This window comes from Cardiocondyla obscurior, linkage group LG23 (genome assembly GCF_019399895.1).
Source record: "Cardiocondyla obscurior isolate alpha-2009 linkage group LG23, Cobs3.1, whole genome shotgun sequence".
Classification (NCBI taxonomy): Eukaryota; Metazoa; Arthropoda; class Insecta; order Hymenoptera; family Formicidae; genus Cardiocondyla; species Cardiocondyla obscurior.
In genome coordinates this window covers 3,260,914-3,283,132 of record NC_091886.1, presented here as the reverse complement: position 1 = coordinate 3,283,132, position 22,219 = coordinate 3,260,914, and the positions used below count along the sequence as shown (strand labels likewise).

Sequence of the window (22,219 nt, the reverse complement as noted above, 5' to 3'; positions counted from 1 at the left end):
GCTGTCTATGACACTTTTCACCGGTATAACTTCCCCTTTGTCGTATAACTACGATGAAATGTCGCTATGCCGCAGGCGAAGCGAGGCTTTCGTGGCGACATCGCAAAGCACCGTAAACGATTAATCTTCGTCCCTCGTAATCTTCGCTACGATAACTAAGAGCGGTCTATAAATGAAAAGGACTGTTGCGTTCCCGTACCTGAAGATCAGACGGCGCGTACGACTCGTAGGTGAAATTTACAAGTCTCCTTTTTCGGCTTCGAGTATAACGAAGCAGGCGCCAGAAATCAAGACACGTGCGGGGAATAAAAATAACAGGTTATCGTGCGAATAACGCATAAATATGCGTGACGTGAAATAGCAGGTAGACTAACGTGATTCTTTTTATTTTATTTTATTTTATTTTTTTAATTTTTTTTTTTTTCAATCTTTTATTTTAAATAATAAATGACTTAGGCCGATTCCCCTCCTCGTTCTTTATTTCTGATACGCGCTTCAATGGGCTGTAAGCGTCAGTTCGCGAGAGAGGTACCAGATCGGCGTGGCGGCGTCGCATTTATGTCCTGAAAGGAGTTTATCGCTTCTATGAGATGCATTATATTTTCTCATAGCGTCGCCGGCTGCGCCGCGAAGAAAAGATTGCCGGCTTTTATGAGGTAATCGCTTAACTGTTAGCTTTTCCCGACATATACAGCGTGTACAAAAGCGTATACACAATCTGACGATAAAATTACGATAGTTACATTACACCCTGCGCCTCCGAGGCGGTGTTCCGTTTTCAATCAAAGCAATAGCGCGCGCCTTGAAGAAGCAAAATCTTATTTAAAAAAAAAAAAATTAATTAAGATACTGATTTATTTGTTTCGTTATTAATTAATTGTGAAATTTATCGACGTAAATTAAAACGAGCAAAGCGGTTTGATTTAAGTTGGAGGTTGTAGAGAAGCCGTATAAGTTTATATTAATCAGTAAAATAAATGTTTTATTCGTTTATTTCTTTAACGCTCGCAAATGTAAATTAACGTATTAATCCCGATAGGAAATGCGGTCTGTCGGGTTATAGCTTGGACGGTATGACGCCGTCTGAATTACGTGTGACACGGTTGTCAGAAACAAGCATTAAACTAATTTCACACGTGTACACTGCGCGAGCACGGGAGAGCATCGATTAAATCATATGTCTGTAGAAAGCCGGACATTTCGCTGGACTTCTATCCTGTTGCATATGTAGGACTCTACCGCAGGTGCGCATACGCGCGATCGAATTCGCGTATTGAAAAAAAGAAAAAAAAAAAAAAAGAAAGAAAACGTATTTGTTAAAAATATTATTAAACGCAGGACAATTAAAAACTTACTATATCGCACGTATAATTATTTTGCGAAATTCTAATTGGTTATTTTCGCGGTAATAAGAAGAAAAGAGAAATGTTTTTCAGTCGTTATGGAAGAGAAGCGTTTTTATGCGTGCTAGGGGAATTAGTGTATACTTCGGGACAAATGCTCTTTAAAGCGGATTTTAAGTTTCTTTGTTTTCTCGTTCACGGCAAAGCGTCTTGACGATGGAGACAATACTTTTGCCTTATTGTCGAGATAAAAGCGATCGTGTCTATGACCGTTTTAAAAGACAAGTACTTCCACGTTGAAAACTTTTAAATAGATTTCTTCGTGGCACGCGGCATTGATATTTCATTAAATTTTAAGAACGCTACGATAGAAATAAAAAAAAAATTGTTTTTTAAGCGTACGGTTTTTCAGGAAATTTCTCAAGATTTTATTTTATTATTTTTGCCGAGGGGTCTGAAACGCTGCGAGGGAATTTTTCCCCGCCGGGCAAAAAGCCGATAGCAAATTCGAATGGGTGAGAAAGAATTAGTGGGGCCTCCGCCGTGGGTGGATTTTTTTGCGCCTGCTCTTGGGCGAACGATGTAAGATCAATGAAGGAATTCTACCGCCTGTTGGCATTATAACGCTTCTCTTCGTGCGCGAGGCGTAGAATTTAATTCCTCTCTCGGTACTATATCAGAGAGGATGTAACTGAATTTGCTGGCTTGCGTGGTTCAAGCTGGCTTGCTCGCTCGCGGTTTCGGCGAGAAACATAGTCAGTCGTCCTTGCACCAAATGCAAATTTATGCAGCGGTTTGCGGAACCCACCCGTCCAAGACAAGACGCTCTTAGCTTGTCCTCATTGGGATTGTCTTTTGCTTTTCTTACAAAAGCGAATAATAATTAATTAGGTAACGAATAACGAAACAATTTGAAACTCGAGATTTATAGCAACGAAGTTAAACGTATTATGTAATTTATTAATTAGACGCGACGTGTCTCGGATAGCTTCCCGAACGTATCGCATTTTTATAGTTTTATGTCTTTTTTTCCTTTCCACTTTTAGTTATTATATTTTTTTTTTTTTACCCGGTATTCTTCCCGTGAGAGCATATTCATGGCTGACAATGGAAGTTACGAGATGGCTTCTTCGACCGCGACTCTCCACACGAAAATTACATTGCATCGAGAGAGAAAAAGGGAGAGAAAAAAAGAATGGGAGAGAGAGAAAGGGAGCGTATTTATGCGAGTCCTACATGCAGGGTGTGGTCGGCGCACCCTCGCTGCTGAATTTCCCCCTTCCCCCTTTACCCTGCCCGCCCTGCTCTTATCCTTTTGACCTTTCTCTTCTAATATTTGCCACGTCTCTTATCTCCTCTTGTCCATCGTCAATCTTCACTTCATCTACGTCCACGAATACATACAGGGGACTTAAAGCTGTTGTAGTTTAATTTGTAACGTGAAAAAGTCCCGTCCCTACTTTTCTTTTCAACGAATAATAATAAGCCGAAGGTAGACATTAAATTTTACACGCGTAGAGAATAAATTACAAACACTTAATCTCTTTTTCTTTTTAATTTAATAACTGTTGAAAAGAAATGTTTAAAGCGTCGTTCTCGTTATTGAAGTTATATAAATGCCTCTGAAGAAAGGCCAAGGTACTTGTTACTCAAAATGAGAGAAACTCAGACATTTATATATATACTTTTTTTTTTTTTAATTACTGTAATATCGTTTAAAATGTAAGTAACTCGTTCAGCTCTACGCACAGTAAATCGGTGTGCCTACGATTTATATGTATGCCATACATAAACGCGTGCCGAGGTACATCGTGCGTGAACTACCTCGTCTGTGGTTCAACAACGAATTCTACGGGGAACATGCTGCGTCCAAATATTACGGAATATTTGTCGGCCATACAGAAACGGACGGATGGAAACGAAACACACTGCTTGCCTCCTGTATACGACTGGCATGAATAAATTCCGTACGTCGCGCGCATTTGCTTTATTCGGAGGAAACGCCGTCCTACGGAAGAATTACATTCGATAGTGCCATCGCGCGCGTTTATTTTGTCTCTCGCGTGTTGGAGGTAGTTGCATCGATGCAATTTATCCGCCTCTCTCTCCCTACTTCTCCTCTCTCTTTTCCCGTCTCTGTTGTCATCTGGAATTTGCATGAAAATTTCGATCACCGCCGAGCGTTCATACATCGCGGATGAAAGTTTAATCCCTCGCGGATGACACGGCGTTCGCTTCCGGCATGGTAAAATAAAAAGAGAGAAAAAAGAAGGAAAAAAAAAAAATGGGAAGAAAAAAAAAGATTGAACTATCAGCAGTCCGTCGTTACACATTCCACGGTAATTTCTCGTTATTTCGTCGTCATCCGTGGCTTATCGACGCAATCTTTCATCAGATATATGTAGAACAATGGGTACACACGTTCGCGCACGTCTCGTTGTGTATCACAATAAAATTGTAATGCATTCAGCTTCACATAAGAAAATATCGAGGGGGGCGGAGGGGAGAGAAATTGTTTCGAATCGTTATCGAAAATATAAAATGAAAGAATTATCGAAAATAATTCGAGCGTAAAAAAAAATTATGGATATGGCGGACGCTCCTTCCTCTCGCGGTGTTAAACATTATTTTTATCGCATTCATAAATGTCGACGAGCCCTGAGATTAACGGAGCGCGATGATTAACGGCCGAAGTATTTAAGAGACGTCATTTTGTTTCCGCGGCAAAATTTTGATCGGGCGAAACAGAACGAGACGCGAGAGAATCGACGGTATATTTTATTGCGGCATTTGTCACGCGCTTCTAACTTTGGCAGTCTGAATATTTCCCGGTTTTCCAAACTGGCACAATGTTGCGCTATAAATTAGCACCGGTCGAGGTACACGGATACTAATCGATACTCGCGTACCGCGTCGAAATTTCTCATTTCGCGAATCGGTTAGCCACGCTTTGTTTCTGCGACGATGATGCTCAATGGGCTTTTACGTTTGAACAGATACATTTCTAAATTGGGATACCCAACGGAAATTCACTTAATTAAGACGTTTTGCGCCAATCGCGAAATTTCACAGCTAAGCGATTAAAAGAGAAGGCCTTTTAGAGGATTCGGCCATTAAATATTATTGACGATCATCAGTTTTATAATTTAATTTACAAGCTTTTATATTATTAGTTTACTTTTGCAGTAAATATATATTTTTTCAATTTTATATTAATTTCTTACAAATTATTATTTCTGTTTGAAAAGAGCGGTTTTTATCGAGAAAAAGAATTTAATTTTGATTGCAGTTAAAAGGAAGTTAATTTTATGTCGGGTAGCATTTAATCGGGGAAAACATTCGGGCACTTCGAAGTCGGGTTTTTCTCTCGAACGCACCGTCATTTTGTCGATTATCAAATGAAGGTAACAGTATTACCTTGCCCGGCATTTATTTGCCTTCTCTGCAAGATTCGAAGAAACTAAAGAACCCCCGCGAGACATTGAAAGAACATCCTCGGAATTTTCCGAGGACTTTATTCGGACGTGATTGGCATTGAAGATTTTAGGACATTTCTACGGAAACTTTTTCAGTTTAAATATCATTGATATAAAACATTTTATCTTCTCTACTACTTTCAATCGAGTTAATTAAATACCTTGAATTGTTTGAAGAATCGGAGAGATTCGCGGGCGACTGAAAAGTCCATAAACGTTTAATTCAAAAGTGACGCTAAAAGAATAAAATTTCTATTATATTTCAGCTTTACTTTAATCAGTTTAGAAATGTATTTTAGTAAATTTTACTTGATTTAATTTTTTTTTAATTTATAAGAGCGATGGAATTAAAATTTCGAACAAAGGAGCAAGGTCGTCTGCTAGCTAAGTTGAATCGATGTCACGTAAACGCCAACTCGTGCAGTTTTTTCAGACAAGCGTATATTCGATAGAATTGTTCGCGGACTGCTTTCTTCTGGCAGTTTGGTCGATTAATTGTCACTGCCCGTCTATAACGGGCAGTTTTGTGTTAATTAACTTCCTCTTGCTGTGCTACGTATACTTATGATGTGCATCGAGCGTAATGGTCCTCAGGTCAATGAGCAGATGCATGACCAAGTGACGCAGCAGTGTGTTTAGCGCGTTACGTTTATTGTTCGGAATGTCGCGAATAACCATCTTAAAGCGAATAAAAATATGCTTGTGCTTTATTTTATTCGAGATAGAAAAAGGCAATTGTTTTACGATAATTTGAAACATAATTGAAAGGTTTGTAAAATTTTTTTTTTACAATTTATAAAAGTCGAATATATTAAAAATTAACTAAAGGTTTTGTACGAGAGCAGTTTAATGTTTCTCTCTTTTACCTTAACATGAAGTTCGATACCGGACGAATTAATTAGATGATTAGAACGTTAGACGATTTTTGATGACGTACCCACCAACGTTGTAATTAACGGGGAATAATAACATTAGTAGATTATATTCGGAAGAGCGTTATCGCGCTTCATAATGGACTATTATTTTGAACCCCGCGCGTATAACAAATATTTTAAAAGCACTCGCGCTCCGTGTGAACGAGCATCTGTTTGACACACAATGGCTGGGGGAAAATGTTCGTGTAACGAAGGGACCAATTTTAATTTTGTGATTATACAGTATAATACACGTTAATAATTGCTCCTATAACAATAAGCCAATAGAGAAATTTGCAAAGCAAAAGATGCAGCTGCGGACGACGACGGGCGTAACGTTCAGGCAAAACTTGTCGTTTAATAACAACGATGTAATTACAAAGTAAAATCATTATTACGAAAAAGCGGAGCGTGTGGTTTTAACGTGAAAAATCGATCTCTCGATTAGAGAAAGCAGATTCGGCTCACTGCTTCGAGTCACGAATAATCTTATAGGAAATCACGCGGGGGATGAGTCTTCTGATAAACGCCGTTTTCAGTCCCATAAATGCAAATGTTCGAATAAACGTTGCGGGAGCGATTCCGTATGATGTTACAAGCGTAAACCCGGCGATGAAAAACGTCGGGATCACGCGATTAGGTTTGTTGCTTTAGGATCGCGTTGCTGAGGGAATAACGTCGCGGTTAGTCGAAGGTTCACCCACGGCAGATGGTGCAGCCTAAACAATGACAAACGGACGAGACCGCACCGTCGCTGTCTTTCAAGCACGGCTCGAACGTTACCTCGAATAATTTTTAACTTTAATACCTTGTTAACGAAATCCGTTAACGATCCATCTGGCTATCGTTGGAACGCCTGACTGTCCTTAACTAAATAATTTATCCTTTATTTTGATTAACTTCCTCCCCTGCGTGTCGAACATTTCTGATAGTCTGATAATATTTATTAGCGAAACCTCGTTGCGCTCTCGCGATAAGTTGCGACAGTTAATTGTAACGAGTCACGTAAGAAAAGTTTTACAACGCCGTATACAGAGAGACGGGCGAGCGCGTTGATTGGTGCCAAACGACGCGGTTAGCGCCTTGCTACTTCTTTTTTTTTTTTTCTTTTTATTTATTTTTTCTTTTCTCTTTTGGCTATTGACCTTTTTCCTCACGAAGTTATTCCACCCACGTTTTGTTTACCGTACCGCTGAATGCTTGCGTAACCGGAAATGGACCGCTGACTGTGATCGACAACGGATACGGGAGGAGAGATAAAGAGAGACGGACAGGGGCCATGACCAAAATGCAAATTCGCTCGCGGCGGTACGAACACGTTAAATTGCAGTTGCTGTCGATTTTTATCTAACAGATTTATTTTCCACCGCGAAGCTGTAAAAGCCGAGAGATTTGTTTAAATTTCATTAAGTACGCGACGTGAAAGTGTACGAGTAGGCACGAAGAACGGTAGCGCTTCGATATACATGTAATTACAATTTCAAAAAGTATTTTAAAAGGTCTCTCCGCGAGGTACGGTCGACGTAGAGGCAAACTCAAACGAAATTTAAGATTCCCTTCCGTGTTTGATCTTCCGGTGAAAATGGAGTCGTCGCGGACCGACGTGACGATCAAGGAAGGTCTCGAGGACACCGAGGACAAACCGGAAACCGGGTCAACGAGGTCAAGTGGCCGGCCGGGTGATCGAATTGGTCCTCGTTAAAAGACTTTAATACGCGAAACTGCAGCGACACGAGACGATAAAGGAGAACACGTTCAATAGACGATGCTTCGCCGTCAGAGCTCTCGTTCCCTCCTTTCCCCGTCGTCTTTTTTTTTTTTTTCTTCGCATTTCGTTTAGACTCTATTCCTTTCTTGTTTTCTGAGTGCATAGAAATATGCTTTGCATTCGTCTACTCGCGAAAGCACAAGCACGGTGCTCTCGTTAACTGAAGCATCCGACCGCGATAATATTGCGGCAGATCGCAATAACCTTATACCTCTCGAAATTGCGACGTATTACGACGATATGTTGCGCTTATTTATATGTCACGCGTGCTGGTATACCGCGTACGTATATTTTCATGAAAAATGTTTATAACTTCAGAGAAATTTGTTATTGAAAATCCGAACCGGAATATGTTGCTCGTTATTAAAGCAAAAAGATATTTGTTTTTTAAATAATAATAAACGTCGCGTTTTTTACCATAACAATAGGCACGTTTAACAAATTAAAAAAAAAAGAAAAATATTAAATTAATACAAAAGACGTGAATGTAAGAGCGAACGTAAGTTGAGCGGAATAAATATGAATGTACTTTTATTAATAGTCATTTATCACGCGTTAGCGAAATTTAACGTAATTATTTTATTTCGTCAATTTTTCCCGGAATTTTCCTCGAATTACAGCTCGTGGTTAAATTTAGCGCCTCTGGTCGGACTCCAGAGTTCAATCGATATTAACCGAGCTCATTATTTATGATTGAATTTTCCCCGCAGTGAACTTGCGTGCTCCATAAATTTTATTGTCCCGGGAACCTCGAAATTATCTTCCCGGAGCTATCGATTTGCCTGACCATGCATTTTGTACTTTGCTTTTATCAATGTCTTTACGCCGAAGTCGCCTCGCCACAAATCTTCGCGGTTTCTTTATTAGTTGCATCCGCGCAATAAAAGTGCCCCACCGTCCAATCCGCGCCGTCTTTATTACATTCTATATATCCCGAAGATGTGCCGGCCGATCGTAAATACTTGCAAAGAATATTTATAACGTTATTACGTTTTTATATTTATTTTTAAAACAACGCAGTCTCGGATTCATTTTGAATTAGAACGAATTAATTGATTGTTAATGCATTCAACTTAATAAATACTAAAAAAAAAAAAAATTGGCAATGTAGATTATTAAAAAAAAAATTTTACGGAGAATCGTCACCTTGCAATTTTAATTTTTCGCTTATTTTAATCGTACGGCGGGAAATCAAACGACGTAGCGTCTTCCGCGTGAGCGTTGAGAACGCGATAATGCACCGACATGCAGACGATTAGCCCGACGTGATCGACTTTACGAACGCTTTCGCTTCGGTAACCTTTTATCGTTCCGTTTTTCCGCTCATGTGCTACGTCGTTTGCCACCTCGTCGTTTACGGAAGCGTACGGACGTCGAGAGTCACGCCTCGTGCAAGGTGCGGTGAAAAGGTTGAGGAAACATCGCCGTCGCGGTTCAACAGTGTGATGCGAAGTCGCGCAAGAGCATTCATTCGCGCGCATTTTCCACGAAAGACGAAGAAAAATCTAAATGTGCATGTTTGACTACTCCATTCATGGACTTGTTAACCCTGAACAGATTGCCTTCCCATTCTTGCACTGTCGTATTTATACATACATACATACATACATACATACCGCGCAAACAATCTCTTTCAGAAGGGGAAAAAAAAAAGATTTTAAATGGCAACGAATGAGCAATACGTTCGCCGCGGTCGGCGAGGCGAATCGTAGAAAATTAATTTTAAAATATTCCAATAAAATTTTAATATTTCCAAAAATATTATATGTGTATCTGCTGCCTTAATTTCAACAAAATCTCTTTATAATGTGGTTTACGGGTCACAAGATTTAATAGGAATATATAATTTATTGTAACAACAAACGCGTATTCTTCTCGATATAAAATTTAAATTAAAAATATTAATTACAGAATATTCATAATTCCTCTCCTTTTATCTTTTTCTCTCTCTCTCTTTCTCTCGTTCTTTCCCCCTCGTATCGAATGTTAATTATGTTTTCAATTATAATTTGAATGAACAACTTGCTCGGACTATTAATTTTAAAATTTGTATTTATTACTATAATGTATGTAACATGTTATACGTATAACGAATATTAATTAATATTAATAAAGTTAGATATAAATATCCGTGAACTCTCTGTTTGTACAAAACGCTACTAGAATTTAATACGTTTTTCCTCCGTTCATTCCTTTAAATTCGGAAGGCCAAATGAGTGGCCGGGCGACATCAAAGGCGAAAGCTTTCCTCCCGTACTCTCACGTGAATATGCATGCGCGTGTACATACTTTGTCTTATAGACAACAAAGGCGAGAAACTTTTCCAAGAGGCGACCTACCATCCGACCGCAACTGTGCATTTTGGCCAGCGTATTATGTTCTGCTGTCATAAGCAAAGTAACTAGCATACGTTCCTCATGCGTTTGCGGGAGAACCGAGGCTAAAGCTGCGAAAGAGCAAGAGCGAGAGAGACGAAGAGAGAGAGTGATAGAGAAAGGAAGAATTTTCCATTTTTGTAATGTACTCATTACTACCGCGGTCACGCTAAACATTTTTTTTTTCTTTTTTTTTTCCCTTTTTTTTTTTTTGTTGTGGAGAAGGTCTTTGCGGTTCACTATGAAAGCAGCACTTCATTGCGAAAGTAAAAGAGAAGTTACCATCTTCTTGTAAAAATTGCAGGCTATGTAATAGACTTTTAAAGACTGCTTATGCCTTTAGAAAATCTTGTATTTAAAGATCGCTTATCTCAAATTTTCTGAGAAGTAAGTAAAAAGAATGGCTGCTACTCGATCTCGCGTACGATTGTTGCCAATCGGTTTGATTGGAAGACAATGCTTCTTTGTTTCTGACGTTTTTAATTTATTGAAAAATCCTGCCCGGCGATTACGATCTTCGACGCGCGCGTTCTTTTGCGTTTGCACGTACGCCGATGATGACTTAAGCCGTGTGCTCGTCGAAGAAACGTCTTTTCCTCTTTCTCTTATTACCCTTCAGAGATTCTTTTTCCTTCTATCAACGTTATCGCGAGAGCCGTGACCGAGTTTCCTCATCGCGGTGAGTTTTTCGTCTTACCGCGGGCTCGATAAGCGCGACCTGTGATGCCTGGAGTAACAAACGGCCCGTGACCTTGCCCTTTTGTTCGCCGGCTTTAGGGTTCATTGATTTAACGTCGCTGATAACGCTTTTAATGGGAAGTGCGAGAGGGGTGAACTTTATGTCGCCTTTAATTCATCTTTCCCTATCTGTTTCATGATTTGCCGCTCATGCCGCTATGACCTCATCGCGACAACGAATCACATTAGGTATTTCCTGCTACACTGCTGTTCCTCGCGTGTTAAGAATATTTTTTGCAAATTGAAATACGCGTTTAATTGAAATCTTTTTTTTTTTTTTTAATTCGCTCTGGTGCTAGTAATTTATTTATTCATTTATGTTTTTTAATTTGTAATTAATAGTTATGGAGGAAAGATAAAATTGAGAGCGCGAGAAACATGCGGGAGTCACAATTGGCAGGCTCATCGACGTTGCGTTTAAGGCCAACGGGGTAGTCTCCGAAAATATCTCTTTGTTCGAGACATTCCACGATATATTTTATCCGCCTTAAATGGCGGCGTAAGCAAGCAGTGACGTGGACCGCGGTGCAACCGGTTCTCCAAAGCAAAAGGGATCCGCGAACAATGCCGGAGAAATCTTACGTGCTCGATGACCAAACACGGCCTAAGTCTAACGGACACCCTCCGCGCGGGTTACTTGCGTGTATCCCTTCGTGTGACGATGCACGTGCGTGCTCGCCCGTTTACAAGCTGCTCTATATGGCCTCGGCGAAACGTAGCCGGCGTAAAAAAAAAGCGTAATACGCTGTGAAAGATACTTTACAATCGAGAACGATACGGTTCGATGGAGAAGTGAAATTAGAATTGACCGACAGAAAACGCAGTTGACTTAATAGATTAAAAATATCGATAACTAACAACTACGAGAAATATTAATAAGGGGGGAAAAAAATTGGAGCTCTACAAAAACGCAAGATAAATTTAGTATCATTCATCGCAGATGGATTTTATAAAAGACAATTAATTATTGGTTTATATTATAAAATAATGTAATTTTTTAATAAATTATTATGGTTTAGCAAAGTAAATTTATTATTACTTTTCCTAGCCTTTCGTTCTTTCTTTTCCTTTCGCCGAAAGTCGAAACAGTGCGCAGACGGGTTTTTATTTTTTTTTTTCTTTTTATTTTTTTTATTTCCCGACACGAATCGGAATTCGTTCCCGTGGTAGGCGACCGCTGGCGGTCGGAGACAAGGCGCTTCCTTCGTCTGGAGCGATACTTGAGGAACCCCTAAAGATAGCGACACCCCGCCACGTGTCGGCTAACAGACTTCCGACCGTTTCGTCATCTCGACAGACGTTTTCCGTGAAACCTGCGGCGACTTTATGTACGCCAGTAATCCGCGAAATTATTGCTCGTGTTAATTATAACGTTACTCGAAGAAATCATGGGCGCGCTATTTTTTAAGGAACCTCAATAACAAACTACGAAGAAAAAGTCATGCGACTCACCGAACTGCATGAGCATCAGCGGAGTTGAAGATTTCTGCCGGTGACTGTAACATAAAAAGAACAAAATTAATGTAGACATGTTGAAAATATAGTTAATATTTAAATAAAAAAATTTAAAAAAATTAATAAAATGACAAATTTAAAAAAAGAATTAATTCTTACCTAAGAGTTGCTCCGCCGATGCAGGATGCCTCCTGGGCCTGCTCATCCTCCCAGATGGGACGTGTCGAGTCATCCTTCCGCGCACAAGTCACTCGCGAACACCCCGACCGTGATTTTACAATCGCGAAAATTTCGGCACTCGCGTTTAAAAGAAAATCGTATTTCAAAAAAATCCGCCCGAATACTTTACGAAATTCGCGAAACGACCGACGAACCGGCGGCGGTTCGTATAATATCGGCGGATACGACACTTTTCTCCTTCGGATTTTTATTTAAGCAAAATTCTTGTTTCGCTCAGATAAAAATCCAAAGAAGTGCTGAGCTGTAATAATATCAACGTAAATTCCATACAAATGTATGCAATTTACATTGATATGTAAAATTAAAATTAACACAGAATATACAAACTATTCAAGAATTTTTTTTTATTTTACTTGTATCGTTTTTAAAATTTTTATTATTTTGGGTCACCGGTGCAGTGTATTAATTTTTTTATTTTATTTAACATTTATTTTATATTATAATCTAATATGATTGTGCCGCGGATAATAGAAAATTTTTTTTCCCACCCGAAATACTAATAAGTTTCTACAAAATAAAATCATGCCACTTACGGTAGCGGCGGAGTGTTGGCAAGATGATCTGTAACAAATAAATGAAAAAAATTAATATATAAAGATTTCAATAATTATTTAGAAAAAAAAGAAGAGATTATACACGCCTCTGATTTTTTTATTAAATATCACAGCATTTTTAAGCTTTAAAAACACGGCAACGATAAAAAAAAAAATTGATCCTTACCAGTGGGTTGCTCCGCCGATGCCCGATGCCTTTCCTAGGCTCTCCTCCTCCTCTCAGTCCTGGACACTCCAACGGGGATGGTCTGAATTTTCATCTGAAACAAAAAACAATTATATTTGATTAGCAAAAATGATATAAATTATACGTGCTGCGTTACAAGTAATTACAACTATTCTATGTGAAGTATTCACTTCACAGATACCCGACACGTACACGTTATCGATCGCGAAGATTAAATTGTATCATCTAATATTGTATGATAATATACACTTGACTATGCACGGATACTGCGTGATCACCTACGCAAGGTGTATACACCGCGTTCGCGACCGACCTCTACTCTCGGTCACTACGCACTCATAAAAATACGTGAATAAAAAGATTTTTAGATCTCGCGATTCTACACCACGAATGAATACCTCCCGAATCTATCGCGGACTCGCCGATTAAAATCCTCATCCCTCGAGCCCGATTGTACTCGCCGATGCTTTCGTTAACGTCGTAGAGACACGAGTTTAATATACGCGTGCACGTGGTCTTAACTTACTTTGTATCGAAAAGATGTAGTCGCCGGTACGCACAGTCAATGTGAGAATGTAGTTCACGCCTGATTATGTCCCTCTGGCCCGTTGATTATGCGTAAGATCTCTAATACATACGGAGCACGTGCTGCGTACGTACGTTCCGTTCGACCGTTCGAGAAGGACAGAGCGAGAGTGGGAGTAGTGGGGGGAACGTAGCTCGCTTACGGCACATACGCCGCTCCCTCCCCTTCCCCCTCGCTCCCCCCGGTTACCTGTACGTCGTTCTCTTTTTATCTTTCTCACCTCTACACGATTTAACGCGTTATAAAAAAAATTATACAAGCCGAATATTAATAACAAATTAAACCGATACCGAATTTCTAAACCTTGACAACTAAAGTTTACCTCTCGTTCTTTTTTTTTTTTTTTTTTAATTAATAGTTTTAAACAGGATCGGAATTTATTCGAGAGTTAAAAATCCGGCTGATCGGTTATACAAGACGAGAAGCGAATGATTGAAGAGAGCATGGAAGATAAAAAAAAAAATTGATCCTTACCAGTGGGTTGCTCGATGTCTCTCCTAGGTCCTCCTAGGTCCTCCTTTTCCTCTCAGCACTGACTACTCCACTGGGAATGTCAGTCTGGTGCTCCTTCGACGAAAGTCTTCCTCTCGATTTTTATCTGAAACATAAAAATATATTTTATTAGAAAAAATTTCCGAAAATTGAACGTGCTGCGTTACAAGTAAGTAACGCAGTTGCGCGTGCTTTACGTTTTTTTTATAGGATAATAAATTATCGTATTGTAAAAAAAAAAAGTCTCGTAATTAAAGTTACCTTAACGACGTAATATTATTCTTGGACAATATGATGTCAGTGGGGATATAATTTGATGGTAGACTAAAGTTGTTCTAATTAATTTCTCTCGCTAACATAAATATCTACTCCCACGTCTCCCACAAGTTCGCCCATACCTAATGTTCAGGCAACATATTCGTGATGAATATTATAACTAACGTTTTGCGTAACGTGATATATGTATGTTTCGTAAACCCTATACGGTGTTTTCCGATGTTGCGGTCTGTAATTTAGCGTTTACGGCCATGCGCGATTTAAAAAGAATATTTAATGGGAAATAACGCCGTGACCCGGCAAGCGATGAACGTTTATGTCTTATAAATTTATACAGATTTATGATCTTTCATCTTTCTTGGACCTCGCGCGTTTTGTTTTTGGAAAAAAAAAAAGAAAAAGAAAACCCGCAGTTTTTGCATTTTTCTATTGTATTCACAAGATTATTCGATAAAGTTATGCCACATCAATGTTGAAGCCAGAAGGCCGGCATTTATTAAATTTTTATTCATGTATAAATTAGTTATCAAAAAAAAAAAAAATTGTATGTATATTAAATTAATATCATTTTGTTTAAAAATGAATATCCTTTTTCTTTGTAGTCGATAGAGTGCTATTGTTGTTAAAGTGAAATTGAAGTTCTTTTTGCGTACCAATTTATTTGACCGGTTTGTTGTCGATATGTGTGCTGCTAGAAAATGCAATAAAATAAAATTGACGCGCCGCGCCGGTGAAAAGTTAATAAAACAAACCTAGCTTTATAAAAAGCTTTTTCGAAAAAAAATGTTTTCCCTTCGTACTTTTGAGAGTGCCAAATGTTTTTCTGTACCTAGCTGATTGCCACAATTTCTAGCTCGACATGACACGAAGATAAATCGATAGTTAAGCGCAAATAAGCACTTTGTGTTTGCAAGCACATGTTCGTGATACGTGGACACACGTATATCCCGGGTATCATATGTATATAGTACACGCTTTATTCTCGTTGCGGAAACGATCTCGTGTCGTAAAATAATTTCCACTCCGATCCATACGCGTTTTTCGCGCTTGTTAACCAGCATGTAAAAAAAGGAGAAATCATTTTTTTATTATGATTTCTATCAACATGCAACTCGATAAATCGCCGTGCTAACTAACTAAATCATTTAGAGAAAAGAGAGAATTATCATACCGCAATAATCAGAGCCGCATGTGCGATCTGATAATGCATACTTGCTGAACTATTTCTTATTAGATCGGTCGCGGCAGGTAATCACGGTAATAAACATAAATTAACAGCCTGTCGCACGAGAACGGTTGTAAATTAGCGAATACGCCCCTACGGTGGATTAAATTTCCTTTTCAGTACGGTGCATATTACATTTTACTTTGAATTACGAATATATTAAAAATATTTTTGCAAACTTTTTTTTTAACAAAAAAGAGTTTTTTTTTTTTATACGTAAATTTTATGTAAAATAAAAGTCTTTTTAAGGATTTTCTTTTTAAGAAGAAATATACTTAATTTATTTTTGTATGTACGTAAAACACTTATACATATTTTATACGTATTTACATATTTCATAATATTTTATCTCTAATATTTCGTTTTTCTTTTTTTTTGTTACAGCAAAATTATCTCATGCAATTCGGTTACTTGCCTCCGACCGATATTCAGACGGGAAATCTGCGGACAGAGGACCAACTCAGGGATGCTATAAAAAATCTACAGGTAAAGGATATTATTATGACGTAAAAAAAGATATGATTTAATTGTTGAATATAAATATTTTGAATATAAAATATTTTTCTGCATTTCGCGTAAAACTTTTCGTGCAATTTACATGCGCGATTTTAGAATTTTTAAGTCGGAACGTGCTACGTTTAGTTCTATATTAAATTTTAGTTTCACAATTTCTTGCAATTTAATTTAGATTAAATGTCACTCTCATTTGACTTTTTTTTTTTCAAATCGGGGCGGAGAGCAAATGTTAGAACCGAGTGCAATTTATTATCGGAGCGAATTTTTTTTATTTCACGAGGGCATTCATCTTGAAAATGCGAGATTCGCCGAGTCTTCGGAAGCTGTCACGAGTCGATAGGAAATCTCGTCGAGAGAAATAGGAAAATAGGCCAAATGTCCTGGGGGGATTTTCTTGAATGCCGCCATATATCTTTCTTATTTTCGATTCTCATGTAAATCTTCATTGAGCGAATCCAAGCGACGTTCTTACTACTTTTCCCTCGCAAAACGTCTGCATTCCTAATCGTTGTCTGAGAACATTCGGCCCGGGTAGATTTCTGATCGACGGGATCAAACTCAAACGCGAAATGAAACCCACCGGAATGCCTCGGACATTCTAATCTCAGGTCTGGAGCTTGGTTCGGGTTCTGTTCGTAGACTACGTCTCTCGATGGTTTTATCGATAATCGCGTTTGTCAGATTCCGGACGCGTTTCTGGTTCGAATGCTCGAAAGCGTTTATCTCCGTTCAAAAAGATAAAAACAGATCTTGGGTTGAAGGAAGCGATTTCAAGAAAGGTCTAACGCGAAATGGAAGCCTTGAGATATCGATTAAAATTAATAATTCTCTAAAGTACAAAGTTAAAAATATCATAAATTGACATTTCTTTTTGAATATTTCTTTTAAAATATTTTTTTTTTTTTTTTAATTAAAGCAAACATTTTTTTCTCCCGCGTGATTCTGCTAAATCCTCACGAATTGCATATATATTTCTAATCTCCAGAAATTCGGTGGTATACCCGTTACGGGCGAGATCGACGAGGCGACAAGAAAGTTAATGAAGGCTAAGAGATGCGGATTACCGGATCAACCCGATCCTAGATTCTCCAGGACAAGGCATAAGCGTTTCACCATCCACGGACAACACTGGCCATATCGGAATCTCACCTGGAGGTAGGATCTTGTTATATCAGTAGAATAGAGCTAGTAGAATAGAGCCCTAGGGGAATTGAATCTTAATCTCGAAACAGAGGATTACCGAACGAAATGTTCGACACTAATCAGTTGTTCGGAACGAGACAATGTTCAAGACAAGCGCCAATGGTCCGACTATATGCTAAGAATTCAAAGCCGGGATCCTCGCCATAAAATTAATTTTATTTCTTCCACGTAAAAAAAAAATCGAGACTGAAGATATATGTAGCCGTATACCTTCGGTCGAAGATCGTTACTCAAGAATCCGTATAATTTCGTCGACGAGGACGCATTCGAGGCGAGCCCGTGAGTTACGCGCGTTGTCGAGATTTTTTGCGACGTCAGCGAGAACTCGCTGACAGATTTATTCGCGGCGCGGCTCACACGTCGCGAGGAGCGATAATAATATCCCTGTGCGCTGCACAACGCGACGTTAATTCATCTGCGAGGTACCTGTTGGTCTGAGTCGGTCTGAACAGGATGTCTGGCCTCTTAATTGTGGGCTTCCTCGTGTCGGGACCTCCGCCTTGTCTTAACGCACTAACCCGACTCGGAAATGCCATTGACATTGTTGGTAACCGGCCAACTGTCGGCTCTCTTAGACCCCTCAGCGAATTGTAGAACGAAGAAAATGCTGCATGAACAGCGTCTCGAGAAGATTAGACACGCTTTAGAATGCCAAGATGGTATTTACAAGCCGTTCCCGACACGCAACTCTTTACCACTGCTTTTATCTTTAATATTTGAAATTTTTTTTAACGTATATTTCCAAATTTTTATACATATACATGTACGTATATCACGGACGGTATTTTATTTACTTCGGCAAATATTTAATATTATTAATAATGTCTTAAAAAATATATATACATATATAAAAGTGTAACGCATAACATTCCCATTTTTTTTTAATTTATATTATTCCATAAATTGAATATTAAAGACTTTTAAATACGGTAAAAGAAAGTACATGTTCTGGTTATTTAATGATCTCGTATGTATAGTGATTTAAGATTTTTTAATACAATTAATTATTCGTTTAGGTTGTTTGGTAAAATTTTGACGTTTTCTCTCTTTTCTTTTTTTAATATTTTTTGAGTATGTATGGAACATACGTTTATCAGTGATAAAACAGATCTCTGTTGATGAATCATGCCGGTACCATAGAGAACTAACGGGTTCACGGTGATATAAAGAACAGCTGCAGTATCGGCTTTGTTTCGGTGTATCATGTGGCACCCTCTGGCAATTAACCGATGGCATATTTTATATCGATTAAATATTAACTAATGAGATTATTTGTATTCATATTCAATCGCCGATAGTACCCTATATCGTATTTATTGTCTCATTATCGCGACAATCTATTTTCACTTTCATACGCAAGTTTATTTTTCATAAAACTAACTTTAACTTGTTGCTACAAAGAACTAACATATAGTTCGCTCAGTTAAGGTTTCCGTGATTAATTTTTCTAGCGACGGAACGAATTGATGAAACAGATTTTTATTTAATTTTTACTTGCACCGCATATATTTCGCACAGATCACGTATACGCTGTGCCTGTTTGTATATTAATACATCTATATTTTCTTATTTTATTTACGCAATTTGCCAAGCCGGTATAACTTCTATATTTTTTCTTTTTAATATTAAAAACGTACATTCGAAGTGCATTTGCGTCCTGCTCCAAAGCCACACTTTTTGTGACTGCTGTTGCTTCGTTTAGCATAGCTTCCCACTTAGCATAGCCACTAATATTCGCGTATGCTAATTAGCGCAAATTCTACGGTAGGGTCGAATCGTTAATTAGGCACCTTAACGAACCGGGCCTTTCTTCGGTGAAGGGAAAAAAAAAAAACCCCCTCCCGCGCGTGAAAAACGTTCTTGTAATTTTCACTCTACCTCTGAAAAACTCCACGACAACCGAACCCTGAATTAAAGTGCGTGTAGACAGAGATTGGACACATCGAGCAATTAACTTCGTTATCCGTTTATCATGCTACGATTCCCTCGCGAATTCAGTGAATCCCGTGAAAGGGTTAGAGCCGGTCAACTAGTCTCTTTGTGTACGATCGGAGCAAATTTGACAGATTTTTCCGCGCGCCGAAAATGAGGGTACCGTTTGCCTTTCTAACTGGACTCGTATTTGTTTCTCTTGATAGGCGCCGCGTCAAAAGAGGGGTGCGAGCTTTTGATAGGGAAAAATAATGCGGGATTCCTGTGCATTAAACGTTTAATTTTACACTAGTAATAATTCGTATTTTTCCCTTTTTTTTTTTTTAATAAAAATTGCGTTTTTACGATCACGGTCGATTTATCGTGATAAGAAATACATTTACATTTTGCCGCTTCTTAAGCTCAATTATTATTGCAATTAGCTTGAAATTATATTTCTTTTTTATTCAGGATTAAGTGCTGCGCGATTTTAAGTACACACACCGTCGGAAATGGTGTTCGCGGTGCTGCGACGGCGGCTAGAGTACGTGATCTTGGCGTGGTGTGCGTCGAATCTCACACGAAGCGCGTAGATGTGTTGCGGAGGACCGGTCACAGAGGACCGAAGGGTAACGCACCCTACTACCACCTACCCCGTACTCGGCGGCTGAGAGAGAGAGAGAGAGAGAAGTCACGTACGCCAGCCCGTCGCCCCTCGTCGCAGAAAATCCCATATCTGCCTTTCAATGTACAAGTAAAAATTAGAGTAGAGACGAGGGCCGCCGCGCGTCTTAATGGGTAGTGTGAGGTAAGAAATTAACGACGACGGCACTTCCGCTAATTTTCCCCACGATCTTCCGAGCGAATAACTCGTTGAAATTAACGACGTCTTTGGTGCTTTAAACGTGAATTTTATTAGACTTTAGCCACGTGAATTTCGTCTTTTATACATATATGTAGAATCGGCCTAACGTCGGACATGATTTTTTTTAAATTACCACTAAGGTGTTAATGAAGCTAATTTAAAACAGTTATTTAATATTTATGCAAGAAAAATGCTTAATAATTTTTTTTTTAAGTTACCATTATTATATTTTTTAAACGCAAAACATGCTTCTTTTTATACGTCATTCTTGAATAATGTTTTTATGAGAAAATACGATTATGATACTAGAATTTTTATTCGATTCACTGGGTACAACAGTAATATCGTAGTATTGGCTTAAGGTCTGTCACCGTTTACGGGAGAGACTGTTTCCACGGTTGACTACGTGATCTACGAAAAGATAGGATTTGTTGCCGTTTTACGCGACGGCCGGTTTGTAAAGTCAACTGGACTTTGGCAAAGTAAAGACGAAATCCTCAATACTGAAAGTTCACAGTTGATCTATCATGTTTGTCTTTTCGAGTATATATCGAGGAAACGTCTCTCTACAAAATCGGGAAGAGACGTATTTTCAATACAATATCAAAACGGTTTTGCTCGTATTTATTGGTATAAGAATTTTGAGTGGAGGTAGCAGTAAAATTACTGTTGACATTGCCTGTAAAACATATCCGTCTACGGTTAATTAAAAATTGCAATTTTCATCGTCGATATATGTTTTGTATTAATTGCGAGAAAGAAAATAATTAAAAATTATTTTTTATTAATTATATTTAGTTAATCCTCCGTTACGCGTTTAGGTACAAAAATAACAATATGTTTTCTAAATATTTTTATCTACTTCAATCTACTTCTAGTTCTTTTAAAAATTGCACTTTTTATTAACTGTTATTCTTTATACAGCGAGCCTCGAAATAATTAGCGCGATTCCATTATCGTAAAAACCCGTGAAAATTATAGCCGTAAAAACTTCAAGGAACCATAAATAAACGCTTCTTTAATAACGACTGAAAATCATCAATGCTTGCAACAAATATAACTTGTGAGTTTCTCAGATAAAAAACAATCAAATGGCAAACGGGAAAAGTATTGGCGTATTCGGTGTTATGCGTACTTCGAGTGATAGAAAGTTTTCCTTTTTCGCGGAAAGGTCAAAAAGATTGGCCTGTTATTTTCTTTCATTTTATTTTGCTCTTTCTTTCTTCCTGTACTTAACTTCATTCGATATCGAATGTTAAACTTTGAAATTGAATGCATAAAAGAAGACTATCCGGCGACTGGAAAATACGGAAAAGGAATTTCGTAGCCGGACATTTTGATCAAAATTGACTAAGTTTATAGAAATCTTAATTTTTCTTGGCGGGGGATTTTTCTACAAGCTTTTTGTAACGTGCAATTTCGTGTAATGGAATATACCTATAATGTAGTGGAAAATTAACGAATGTTTGTTATAAAAAAATTCGAAAAAAAAATCCTTTTGCTCTGTTAATTATTGAAAAAATTTTTTAATTATATTTAAATTATACGACGTTTAAAAATATTTGTTATGTAAGTTTATATGGATTTTGAGTTGCGATTATACGTTGAAATGGGTGTTATGTATGTTCGAAATTTTATCCCACATTTTGTTAGAGTCCATTAAAGTGCTCCGTGACAGAATCGCTATATTAAGTCGCTTCTTAACAAAAGCTCCGTATGATTCTTCGCGTTTGAAATATTACGCGTATTACGCTGAAATGGTAGCTCATTCTGGCTGCCGTAAGCGAAACATTTTCGCGCATTTTACACGGATGTGGCGAAATTCCAGCCAGAAACTAGAGCACCGTCGTTTTATGGCGTTTTCCCGCGTGTGCTGTTGCCGGAAGAAAGAGAGCCGAGAGTGCAAATTGAATCGGAAATATATACATATATATTATATGAGAAGCTTTTTGCGAGAATGTACTCGAGATTGAAGCCATCAATCAAAACAGTGATGGATAGAAAAGAATAATATAGACACTTAAAGAACTTTCACACGAGTCATGTACTTTGATTAAAAAATCGCAAGAGCTTGATTGGCAGTTCGCTGTTTTAT

General features: G+C 38.2%; 1 protein-coding gene and 1 long non-coding RNA gene across 3 annotated transcripts in view; one reads left to right on the top strand and one right to left on the bottom strand.

The window, feature by feature from the left end:
* Positions 1-22,219, top strand: part of Mmp2 (Matrix metalloproteinase 2) — a 141,289-nt gene that overhangs the window by 35,477 nt on the left and 83,593 nt on the right. For both annotated transcript variants that reach the window (XM_070671353.1, XM_070671354.1), the window contains exons 3-4: positions 16,014-16,115; positions 17,131-17,300. In XM_070671353.1, coding sequence (XP_070527454.1) covers positions 16,014-16,115; positions 17,131-17,300 — 272 coding nt within the window. The remainder of the gene's footprint in view (positions 1-16,013; positions 16,116-17,130; positions 17,301-22,219) is intronic.
* LOC139111227 (uncharacterized) overlaps positions 10,217-22,219 on the bottom strand; it is a 72,743-nt gene continuing 60,740 nt past the window's right edge. Inside the window, exon 3 of the long non-coding RNA XR_011547174.1 lies at positions 10,217-14,234. This is a non-coding gene — a long non-coding RNA (uncharacterized lncRNA). The remainder of the gene's footprint in view (positions 14,235-22,219) is intronic.